The 12,755-nt window shown below is 39.3% G+C and overlaps 1 protein-coding gene across 1 annotated transcript; it reads left to right on the forward strand.

Annotated features, from left to right (window-relative positions):
• The first annotated feature begins 5,957 nt into the window (after nt 1-5,957).
• On the forward strand, nt 5,958-9,311 carry LOC138872012 (uncharacterized). The gene is made up of 4 exons (XM_070149947.1): nt 5,958-6,521; nt 6,794-6,958; nt 8,577-8,789; nt 8,943-9,311. Exons 1-4 carry the CDS (start codon nt 5,958-5,960, stop codon nt 9,309-9,311), a joined length of 1,311 nt encoding a protein of 436 aa, XP_070006048.1.
• Nucleotides 9,312-12,755: the final 3,444 nt, after the last annotated feature.

Raw genomic sequence — 12,755 nt, forward strand, 5'->3', positions numbered from 1 at the left:
AATACCGGTGTCGGCATCAAGGCATAGTGGGCACAGAGGGTGGTGGGTGGCTCTGATAATATTGATACAACCTAGGGAGAACCACACCCCAAAAACAACTATTGAGGTGGGAGAGCCCAAGGCTATATAAACCTCGCATCAACACTTTATAGTACCGATGTAGGATTCAAGTCTCATTCCTTGCAATAGACCATTACAGCCACTAACACATATAGGAACATACACTTCACCCTTTCTCATCATGTACCCTTTTAGGAGGAAAAGAATAGCACATTGTAATAATATAGATAAATAGATAGATATAAATATAAATATTTATAGATATACGCAATATCAGTTCCTATTATTTATTACGTACTTAATCCACGGAAAGTTTTTTACATAAAATATTTGATCAACTTATCTTTGTCATGGATTCATGGTAATGATAGTCCAAAAAATAAAAGAAAAATTACAGAGGACCTATAATAAACAAGACTAATGTCAAATTTGATTTGATTCTTTCTATTCCTTATTTACCGTTTGATTCAACGCCATAAAGAAAGTATATATAAGCTATCTGAAGTTTCTATGTTACGTTTTATATATTACTTAATTACTATGTTTATCTTATAGCTCTATAAGGTAAATCTTTAATTAATATTTGATTTTTTAATATTAGAATTTCTTACCTAGTAGTTCAAATAAGGTAATTATTTAATATGCAAAAAATTTAGTTGATTTTAAAGTCTTAATAAATATTAGAATAATTAAATGACTATTTTGCCTAATGTGAAATTAAATTTTAAAGAGCAAAAAAGGCGAACAATAATTCGCTAAGGGCCTTCGTGCTTTTAATATAGTACTAGTTTCTCAGCATGTGTACTGCACGTGTATTCCTAGTTATGTAAACAAAATTATAAAATGACTAAATTATTAAACTAAGCTTTGAGCAAATAATTATAAGTTTATTTGAATGATCAATATCGTGGAACGTCATATCATGACTTGTTTGTCTAGATCACGATGATCAGATACCGTCTAATAGCCAATTTGACCAAGCTTCTGAAATCAGTTTATTTTGAAAATATTTTTCTTAAAAGTGAGTGTAAAAAAGTACTTTTGGTGAGAAACATTTTGTGTTTGACTAATTAATTTAAAAAATACTTTTGAGCAACAATTAGTATTCGGGCTTTTAAAAGTACTTTTAAGTGTACTTTTCTCAAAATATTTTTGGGAAGAAGTAATTTTTTTTTCTGCTTCTTAAAAACTTCTTCTACTCAAAAGTACTTTTTTCCTTCTAAAAGCTTGACCAAACACCTCAACTTTGAAAAAATAGTACTTTTGGCAATAACATCAAAAAAATCACTTTTGGCCAAAAAGAAGCTTGTCCGAACAGACTATAAATGATAATGAACAATAAAGATTAATTAGACAAATGAGCTTTTTTTAAAAATATTTTGAATGTATGACGTACAAATATGTAATGAAGTGTATCTCACCTGATTAATACTTTCTTATAGATGATATTCCTGGTGTAAGTTCCTTTTCTTCATTTCAGATATTGTATTATCACTACAAGGACTCTTGTTAATGAAATTGATTATAAAAAAATGAGTGCCGAATAAACTCAACATTGAAGATTGTCTGTCCATGTGCTTTACTTCCTCCGTCCCATTTTAATTGTTGTTTTAACTCAAAAAGTTATTCCAAAATAATTGCCAACTTAGGAATTCAAAATTAAATTTATCAATTATTTCCAACTATACCGTTAGTATTAAAGTATTACTCCCTTCGTTTCAAGGAAAATAATATTTTTCGAATTTCGAGAGTCAAACTTATTAATTTTGACCATAAATTCATATATATAATCTTTAAGTTTTTTTTAAAGGAATAGCTTACTAAGTTACCTCTATATTTATTAAGCTATATTTTTTATTTTATTTTTTCTAAATGGACATTAAAAGAGCTAAAGCTGCAATTAGACGGAAGGAGTATTTATCTTCATTGGAAAAAGAGAGAAATGCATGAAAATAAAATATTATGCTTCATAGTTTCATAAATAGCAAAAGCTAGAAAATATCAAGAGTTTAGAAGAACAGTATTCGAACTGAAAATTGACATTATTTTGTTCAATTTGTAAATTAGCTAGGGATCGGAATATCTTACAAGTTACAATGATGTCTCCTCCCTTAACAAAATACAAATTGTAAATTGTTTAATGCTTACTGCAAATACTCGCTTTATCAGATCCATGTGACCACGTTAAATTTTCAATTTTGTAGCTTTGAGGTATTCTCATCAAACCAGGTGGAACAATATGTGGAATTTGGAGAATTACCAATATTTGTGATAACTCTTGTGAGAACAAAACACGTGCCAAAATAATCAATTTTCTATCACGATAAGTATTTTAAAGCATTTGTTACTGAATATGTATTTTAAAGTTCAATAATCAATTCCTTAAAAAAGAATATATATAATCGAAACCAACTTATTAATAAAGTTTTGACATAATCTAAAAACAAATTGAAACTGAACATTTTAAGAGTGTGTTAAAAGATTTAAAATTACTTCAAGGATGCAACAAACACTTATGGAATAGGTATATTGATAATAGGCTATATAGACGATATTTACACTCTAAATGTACCTTGCTTTATTGTTGTTTGAAAGATTAAATGATAACAAAATGCTCTAATTGGTGTTCTTTTGCTTCGCAGAGATTAATCCAAGTTAGGAAGAACTATGGAGTGTTTTGGAGTCAATAATGTGAAAAAAAGGCCAATCAAGAAGCACCCGAGCGGAAAGAAACAAAAAAGAGGACTGGACTTGAGCCACCGCGGCCGCGGCAAAACGCGGTTGGACCGCGGTAGGCTAATGAAGCGAGGCAGAATGATTGTCTATCACTGCGGTCGCGCCGCATTTTGCCGCGGCCGCGGTGAACTGTGCAGCTGCCCAGAACTTTTGGGACCAAAGTGTAAATCGGGAAAAACTTATTTCAAATCCTTATAAACTCAAGAAGCTCGCCCAAGAAAGTTTTAAGCTTGTTTTTAGATAATTTAGGAGGCAAGAACAAGTCGGAGAAGAGCAACCAACCATTAGAGTTTTTCTATCTTCTTTTTATTATTTCAATTGCACATTATGAACAATTTAGTAGTTTTATCTTGTTTTGTTATGAGTAGCTAATTCCTTAGTCTAGGTTTTTGATGGAACCTATTGAAGGATGAACTTCTTGTTATATTAATATAGTTTGCCTAGTTTAATCTCTATTTGTTCAATTGTGTTCTTGTTGTAGTTAATTGATAGGATCCTCAATTAGCTGTGCCTATTTAGTGTGCATAACTCGGGAGAGAGTGCATATTTAGGTAATTGTTGAACAACACCACTCTCAAAGTATATGAGGGATAATAACCGAGGATTTAAAGGCGGGATTAGGGATAATGAAGCCTTGGGTGCAATCTAGAGTGAGCTGTAATAAACAAGCCAGCTAGCGCAACTCGGGAGAGTGCGTTTAGTAAATTGTCGTGATTACTCGGGAGAGATTTACGGTAATAAGAGTGCACATGATTGATAGAGACGATTAGGCGAATTTATGTGAAACATAACCGGAAGGGATTCCATCAATAGGGAAAATCAAAACCTTAGATCCTTCTCTTAATTGTTTACAACATAATCATAGTCAGACTTTATTTGCTTAATTACAGTCAGTATTAGTTAGTAGAAACATCTTCAATTGTTATTCAAAATGTTTGGGAAGTTGATTACGTAGAATTTCGTAAGTCTAACGAGAGTAATTGATAGATTAATTTCTTGTGGGTTCGACTCTGGGCGAAATACTTAGATTATATTTACAATGTCCGCTTGTCCTTTTTATAAGGCATAGTTGGGCGTGATCAAATTTTGGCGCCGTTGCCGGGGAATTAACGGTGTTATCAATTACAATTGAAAGAAATACAAAAATTCTTAGTGTAGTCAGTTTTCTCTATACCCAATCTATACATTGAAATTTTAACGTTTGTTGACTTGGTTGTACAGGTGCATGCCTAGAAACTCATCGAGAACTGGTGAAGTATTTGAAGCATTATCAGATCCCAAGAAAGTTTTCAAGGCCTTGAATCGGGCCAACCGGAAACACAAACAACTGAACAATTCGAACCAGACATGGGGGACAATGTGGTAGACCCAGCTGCGTCAATAGCGCCAGTGGCACCTCTTGTGCCAGAGGCTGCTCTTTATGACTGAGCACAACCTACAACAGAGAACTTGACCACAACGATTTTAGTCCTGCAGATACATGCTGAGTCGTTTCAAATCACGAACAACATGCTGCACTTGTTGCAAAACAAGGGACTATTTTCGGGGTTACAAATCGAAGATCCTCAACAACACTTGAAGAATTTCCTATCAATCTGCAAAACTCAAAGGCAACCCGACGTAACTCAGGAAACAATCAAGCTTTTATTATTTCCATTCTCATTGACAGGAGCTGCCCAGACCTGGCTAAGCTCACTCCCCATTAATTCCATAACAACTTGAGAGGAGTTAGTGAAGCAATTTGTGAACAAGTTTCACCCACCCAACAAGACTGCTCAACAAATTGATGAAATTTTGAGCTTCAAACAAAGACCAATGGAGACACTGCAGGAAACATGGAAATGATTCAAAGGGATGCTGGTTATATGTCCGCACCACGGTATTCCAGATTAGATGTTGGGCAGCGATTTTACATGGGTTTGGCAGATAGCGTGAAGGGTAATGTTGATGCTTCAGCTGGTGGAGCATTTTTGAGCAAAACATGGAGGGAAAGCCAGAGTCTGCTTGACAAGATGACACAGAATTTGGGGTGGACAACCAGGAATGTACCCATCAATCCAGTAGTTCACTCAGTACCCCTAGATCCGTCCAACACTCTTGCTGAAAATATGGCCACATTAATGACACAAATGAGTATACTCACCAAAAAGGTGGAAGAGTTAGGGCAGAAGCAGCAGGTACACATTGTAGATACTACCAATGGGGGCTATGCACATCTTGCATTAGTCAGCCAATTGGTAACCAGTGGAATGCAGAAAGTGATCATCATCACTACCCTGAGGAAATGAATTATGTGTCTAATTATGGAGGCTAGAGATAGGGTGGTCAAAATTGGGGCCAACAAAATAAGCCGTAGAGGCCAGTCTAGACACAATTCAACAATGGAAACATGGGAGGTATGAGACCTACCAATAATATGGCGCCTTATCAAAGGTTACAGGGATATAATAATCAAAATCAGTAGCAAGGGTATCATCCGCCTTAGCAGCAACATGGTGGACGACAAGAAGATGGGTTCGCTAGACTCGAGGCAATGATGCATCAGGTTATTGGGTCAAATGCAAAAATTAGTGATAGAGTAGATGCACATGATTTAGCTATTAAAAATATTGAAGTGCAGATGGGCCAGATTTCGATGTCTTTGAAAAATCATCCTCATGGGACATTACCTGCAGATACTCAGATTAATCCAAAAGATCAAGGCCCGAAGCAGCTGATGGAAGTGAGTCTACGTAATGGTAGAGACTTAGACTTGGAGCAAGAGAGGGCTCGAGAAAGCAGACAGGCTGAAACACTTGTACCAGTGCCCATTGAGATAGATGAGTCAACGAAACTGACCAAGGTGATAGTACAACCCGCCCAGGAAGAACATAACACACATATTGAGGCTGAGAGAGAAGCTAAGACAGCCCAAGAACTGGTAGTTGAGGTGGCAGCTGACAAAGAAAATACCCAAATTATTGGGAAGAAGAGACCCCCCCACACCATTCCCACAGAGGCTGGCCAAGTACCAAAAAGAGGAGCAATACAAGAAATTCTTGGAGATGCTGAAACAAATCTAGTTAAATATTCCATTGATTGATGCTTTGAAGGAGATGTCTGGTTATGCAAAAATGATGAAGGACTTGATGTCCTGAAAATTCGATTTCCAAGACTTGGCCATGGTGACTCTTACTCAGACCTGCAATGCGGTAGTGACTAGACCAATTGCTGAGAAGCTGTCTGACCCAGGGAGTTTCATAATTCCATGCACTATTGGTAACTTTGCTTTTGCCAAAGCACTTTGTGATTTAGGGGTTAGCATAAATCTTATACCCTTGGCGATCTACAAGAGGTTGGGAATTGGAAGAGCTAGACCCACTTCGTTATTGTTGCAGCTGGCTGACAGGACCGTGAAAAGACCCTTTGGTATCTTGGATGATGTGTTGATTCAGGTAGGAAAATTTGTGTTCACTGGAGATTTTGTGATTCTAGATTTCAAGGTGGATGAAGAGATTCCTATAATTTTGGGAAGGTCGTTCTTAGCCACTGGGAGAGCTCTCATTGATTGTGAGACTGGGGAGCTCAAGATGAGGTTGAACGATGAAGAGATAACATTCAATGTGCAGAAATCTATGAGGCGAGCAAGTGAATTCGCCAATTGTTATCCTATTGATGTCGTGGATATAATCGTAGAAGCTGATGATGAGATGCTGACTATTGAGGACCCTCTTGCTGCATGTCTGGTAAATTTAGATGAGGTGAATGGGAAGAACTAGCATAATGGGTGTTGGCTTTAGAGGGCAGAGGATTCTGGGATAGAACTCTTGAATTTGAACCCCTACACTTAGAAAATAGAGAAACTCCTCTAGCCAAGCCTTCCATAGAAGAACCACCAAAGCTAGAATTGAAGCCACTGCCCACCCATCTCAGGTATGAGTTTCTCGGACCTAACTCCACATTACCTGTTATTATCTCATCTAGTTTGTTAGATGTGCATGCCCAACAACTTTTGCAGATACTCAAGGAGTGTAAGACTGCCATTGGGTGGACCATGACAGACATTAAGGGGATCAGCCTAGCCTATTGTATGCATAAAATTCTGCTGGAAGAGGGACACAAACCTTCTAGGGAACACCAAAGAAGGCAGAACCCCAACATGAAGAAAGTGGTGAAGAAAGAAGTAATAAAGTGATTGGATGCGGTAATCATTTTTCCAATATCTGACAGCAACTGGGTTAGCCTGGTGCAATGTGTGCCTAAGAAGGGTGGCATGCCGGTGGTCAAAAACGATAATAATGAGTTGATGTCTACAAGAACCATCACGAGCTGAAGAATTTGCATGGAATACAGAAAGTTAAATCTGGCCACCCGGAAAGACCACTTCCCACTTCCCTTTATTGATCAGATGCTAGACAGATTGGCGGAGGTCTCACTTCTATTTTCTGGATGGGTACTCAGGGTACAATCAAATCTCCATTGCACCAGAGGACAGAAAGAAGGCCTCCTTCACTTGCCCATATGGCATTTATGCTTTTCGGAGAATGCCCTTTGGCCTATGCATGCACCTGCCACATTCCAAAGGTGCATGATGGCCATATTCACTGACATGGTAGAAGACATAATGGAGGTATTCATGGATGATTTCTTAGTGGTGGAAAACTCATTCGATGAGTGCCTTATAAACCTAACTCGTGTGCTGAAATGGTGTATTGAGACTAACCTGTTTCTTAATTGAGAGAAGTGCCATTTCATGGTACGGAGGGCATAGTCTTGGGACACCGGGTATCAAGTAAAGGAATCGAGGTGGATCGTGCTTAAGTTGACATGATAGCAAATCTGCCACCTCCAACTTCAGTCAAGGCAATCAGGAGCTTCCTCGGGCATGCCGGTTTTTATCGGAGATTCATAAGAGACTCCTCAAAAATTTCCAACCCTCTCTATAAGTTGTTAGAAAAAGATCACCCCTTCTTGTTTTCTGATGATTGCAGGGTAGCATTCGAGGAGTTGAAAAAGAGGATAGTCACAGCACCCATCATTGTTGCACCCGACTAGGAGTAACCATTCGAACTCATGTGTGACGCTAGTGACTACGCAGTGAGGGCAGTGCTGGGATAGCGAAAAGACAAGCTAATGCATCCAATCTACTATGCCAGTAGAACGCTGAGTGTAGCCCAGCTGAACTACACTGTGACTGAAAAGGAAATGTTGGCTGTGGTGTTTGAATTCAATAAGTTCAGATCATACCTGATTGGCTCTAAGGTAATTGTATATACTGATCATGCAACTCTCAAGTACTTGATTGAGAAGAAGGAGTCTAAACCGTGCCTAATTCGTTGGGTGCTGTTACTGTAAGAGTTCGTCCTCAAAATTTGTGACCATAAGGGCACAAAAAACCAAGTCGCTGACCATTTATCATAACTTGAGGGAGCTGAAAACTCAGTTGAGGTTGAGGATATTATGGAAACCTTTCCATACTAGCAACTGCTCGTTACAAGTCTTGAGGAAGTGCCATGGTATGCAGACTTTGCAAATTACTTGGCAAGTAGTATAGTTACCTATGACCTTTCCTCTGTACAAAAGAAAAAGCTTCATCGTGACTGCCACATGTATTATTGGGATGAACCTTATCTATTTTGAATATGTGTTGACAATATGATCCAGAGGTGTGTCCCCGAGATAAAATAATCTTCTGTTTTGCAGGCATGTCACGTATCGGCGTATAGAGGGAATTTTGGAGGAGTCAGGACAGCCGCGAAAGTGCTAGAGGACAGTTTAAGGATACACATCAATGTGTGAAGGGCTGTAATGACTGCCAGCGAACCGGGAACATTTCCCGTCGCCATGAGATGTCCATGAACCTAATTCAAGAGGTTGAAATGTTCGATGTCTGGGGGATTGACTTCATGGGCCCCTTCGTCTGCTCCTTTGGCAATAAGTACATACTTGTTGCTGCAGATTACGTTTCCAAATGGGTAGAAGCTGCAACATTTCCCACTAATGATGCAAGAGTGGTGGAGTTTTTGAAAAAGAACATATTCACCCGTTTTGGGACCCCGAGAGCTATTATCAGTGACGAAGGCACCCACTTCTGTAATTGAGCCTTCGAAAAGTTGCTAGCGAAGTATGATGTATGCCACAAGGTGGCAACACCATATCATATGTAGACCAGTGGACATGTGGAAGTGTCTAATAGAGAGATAAAGAGTGTATTGACCAAGACGGTAAACGCAACAAGAAATGATTGGGCGAAAAAGCTAGATGATGCACTCTGGGCTTATAAAACTGCTTTTAAAATACCAATTGGTATGTCACCATATATGTTGGTGTTCGGGAAGGCCTGCCACTTGACAGTGGAACTTGAACATAAAGCTTGGTGGGCACTGAAACAGCTGAACCTAGACATTGAAGCTGCAGGCACAACGAGAATCACTGAATTGCATGAGCTTGACGAGTTCCGATATTTGGCTTTTGAGAGCACAAGGTTGTACAAGGAAAGAATGAAGAGGTTGCACGACCAGAACATTGTTGAGTAGCATTTCACCCCGGGGACATGGTATTTCTCTATAACTCAAGATTAAGGCTATTCTCGGGTAAGCTCAAGTCACGATGGTCTGGCCCATTTCGAATGGTCGAAGTATTCCCTTTAAGGGCTGTAGAGATTGCCTTAGAGAAAGACTCTCACACGTTTAGAGTCAATGTACAAAGATTGAAACTATATGTAGGCATGAATGAACCAAAAGAAGTGACAGAGATCCACCTAACGGAACCTCAGAGGCCGAGCGAACCGTAAATGCACTTATCTGCGTCGTGCCGCGACGTTAAATTAGGCGATACGTGAGAGGCAACCCATGAATGTTGTTGTTTTTGTTTTCTTATGTAAACTTCTAAAAAAAGAATAATCCTCGCACCGCGACCGCGGTCAATGACGAGTAGTCTGCCTGGACTTTGCTTGACCCACCGCGACCGCCGTGGGATCGTGGTAGGACCGCAGTCAAACGAAAACATTCTGCCTCAGGTATTTCTTTCACCGCGGCCGCGGTGGGACCGCGGTCGACCACGATGGTTCGCTAAATTTCGTCGCCCAAGTAAGTAAAATTTCGTTTTTTTAATTTTTCCCCCCTTTTAATTTCATTAAAAACACCCCCCACTTTCCCCATCTCCTCTCTCTCTCTAAACCCTAAACTCACATCTTCCTCCTCTCTTGTTCTTCTTCTTCTTCTTCTTCTTCTTCACTTCTCTCACTCCCCAAATCTTCATTCATCTCACTCTCTCTTCCATCAAGGTATGTCACTCCCCCTATCTCTTCTATTGTATTTTTGTTTTATTTTTTATGTTAGTTCTACGTTTTAATTGTGTAGTATTTCTAGTAGATTTTTGTTTTTTTTCTTTTGATTTTCGTTTTTGTTTTTGCTTGTTAATGGGTTATGTGCACAATATTGTAGCGGTGTAAGCACAATATTGTAGAGAAGTGTATGCTTGTAGGTGTTGGACTAATTGTTGTGGGGTGAAATGGTGAAGTACAAATTGTTGATTTGGGGGATGAATTGATGTATCCATGAGGGCTAAATGCGTTAGGATAGTGCCTTGCTCACAAGGTGTTTGTGGAATTGCCCCAATTGTGTTCTAAGGGCTAATGTGACCTTGGCGGTGGTGAAGTCTAAGTAACCACCCTAGGTTCACACAACTCAAACCCCCAATGATAGGAGCCTCTATTTGTTTGGTAGGTACAATGCACCCATCTAGGAAGAGACGTACTACAGGGTCCTCTGCTAGTGGACCCGACAGTTCTTCGAGAGCTCGGGGTCAACCTAGTGCAGAACAGTTTAACCGCACTAGGTTTGTCTCCAAACCGGCTGAGGACAAGTATAATGCCAAGGCGTCAAAGAAATTGTTACCGAAGGTGCATATTGATCGGGAAGCTTTGCAAGTGGAATGCCCAAATATCTTTGCTGAGTTGAGGAGGTGTCAGCTGAACATCTTCTTTGAGGAACCGGAGGAGGCGAATGTACATATGGTGAGGGAATTCTATGCTAACTGCCCGGAACATGAGAATGGGGTTGTCACAGTATGCAATACCCGGGTAAATGCATCCCTCGAGGCCACCCGCCGGGTGTACCGGCTACCAGTTGTAAGCACGTGATTTTTGACCCTCCCCGAGAATTTTCACATTTTTAGCGTGAATATGTGAAATTGGGTCTAGTATAGCTATTTTAACTATTTTTACTTTATTCCGTTGCAAAAAGAAAAATTTCAAAAATATATATATATAAATTTTAGTTTATGTATCTCTCATAAACTTGAAAAATACAAAAATTGTACTTTATTTTGGTACTTTATATAAATTCGAAAATTACAAAAAATATAGTTCTATTAATGTTTGCAGTCATTATAATTTTGAAAAATACAAAAATATTACTTCATATTTTTGTCTTTATTAAAGAACGAAAATTACAAAAAATAGTTTTATTAATATTCTATAGTCATTTTAACTTTGAAAAATACAAAAAAAACATTACTTCATATTTTATCTTAATATTTAAAAAAAAAGAAAATTACAAAAATAGTTTTATTAATATTTTGTAGCTATTTTAAATCTTGAAAAAATATTTAAAAAATATATAGTTTTGTTTGAATACTAGTCTTATTTTTGGTAGTTATTTTGCTTACATAGGACTAGTTAAGCAACGTGTTCCTATTTCTCGGGTCCGGGCAAAAGAATAATATTCGGGTTCAAACTACCCGGTTTTAGGCCTAATTTTCGGACCTAGCCCATAATAAACCGTGTCCAGGACACATGGGGAACCCCACCACGCGTGGGGGACATAAACCTTGAACCCCACTACGCGTGGGGCTCATTTTTCTTGGCCAAAGCTACAAATGCACGGACTTGGACATTTTCAAAGGGGGGACCAACGAAAGGACTTGGAATTTGAAAAAGAGGGGACTTTGGAAATCTTAAACAAAGAAAAGAACGGGCAGGAGGACGGGGGGGGGGGGGACTTTTGGAAAAGGATTTTAAAAAAAGGGAACTGTTGAATCTCCTTCTTCAGAAGGAAGGGAACAGAAAACCCTACTGGGGAAAAAACCTACGAAAACCAACTCCCCTCCACCAACTTCACGAACGACCACTCCTCCATTACTACCTGAAACCACTCCGTCACCCAACGACTGTCCATAACCTGCTGCCCAGTTCAGTCGACCACCACCCCCGTCAACAAACACCCAAAACCCTGCTGCTTCGTCACCTTCCCCAGCATCACGACCAACAAACACCACCTCCCGTTAAGCCCCCTCCTCCTCACGTCCAGGCTCCAGCCATCGCCACCACCTCACGTCCAACACCACGTCCAAACACCATTACTGAACTCCACCATTGATGCCCGCTACCGGCTCCTTCCATCGCTGCAACCCCGACGACCACTGCTGGTCGCAGTCCCCAGTCCAGCATCCAAACGACCCCTTTTGCTTCATATTCACGTATCAACATGTTGCGTCGAAAAACAGAAATGCTGCAGCCACCAACATTTCGTGTGTTGGCAGTTTTGGCCGAGGTTTCTCTCCATTGAGGTCGTCGTCGTTCGTCGAGGTCCGGAACGTCGAGGTTGTTCCGAGTTTTTTGTTGTTGTTCCTCGTCCAGTGAAGTCCAGCTTGAGTCCCGTCGGGGTCGTGTTTGTCGTTCTGTGGTTGTCGAAGTTCAAAGGTTATTGTTCCTCATCCTTTGCTTCATTTTGTTCATTTCGTATATTAGGGTTCAAGGCGAATGAGAGTATTGATGAATGCCAATAATGCAATTTTTTGTTGTCGTGTTAAAAATGCTTATTTTATGGATAGTTATTGCCGGCTTGAAGTAACTGTGAAAACATCTGAACGGTTTGTGAGTCGTCTTGGTTGAATCATTTTTTTTATTTTATTTTTACCAGGGATATTATTACTTATTAGAATCGTTGTTTTCGTTTAACCTCAGATGACGTCATGGG

Source organism: Nicotiana sylvestris, chromosome 6, assembly GCF_000393655.2.
Source record: "Nicotiana sylvestris chromosome 6, ASM39365v2, whole genome shotgun sequence".
Lineage (NCBI taxonomy): Eukaryota > Viridiplantae > Streptophyta > Magnoliopsida > Solanales > Solanaceae > Nicotiana > Nicotiana sylvestris.

Bases quoted from the DNA above. Each gene is read 5' to 3' on its own strand.
- LOC138872012 (XM_070149947.1), top strand. From the start codon at position 5,958: ATGGTGACTCTTACTCAGACCTGCAATGCGGTAGTGACTAGACCAATT. The intron at 6,522-6,793 runs GTAAATTTAGAT...CAACTTTTGCAG, and splicing joins ACCCTCTTGCTGCATGTCTG to ATACTCAAGGAGTGTAAGAC. The intron at 8,790-8,942 runs GTGGAGTTTTTG...TATCATATGTAG, and splicing joins CCACTAATGATGCAAGAGTG to ACCAGTGGACATGTGGAAGT.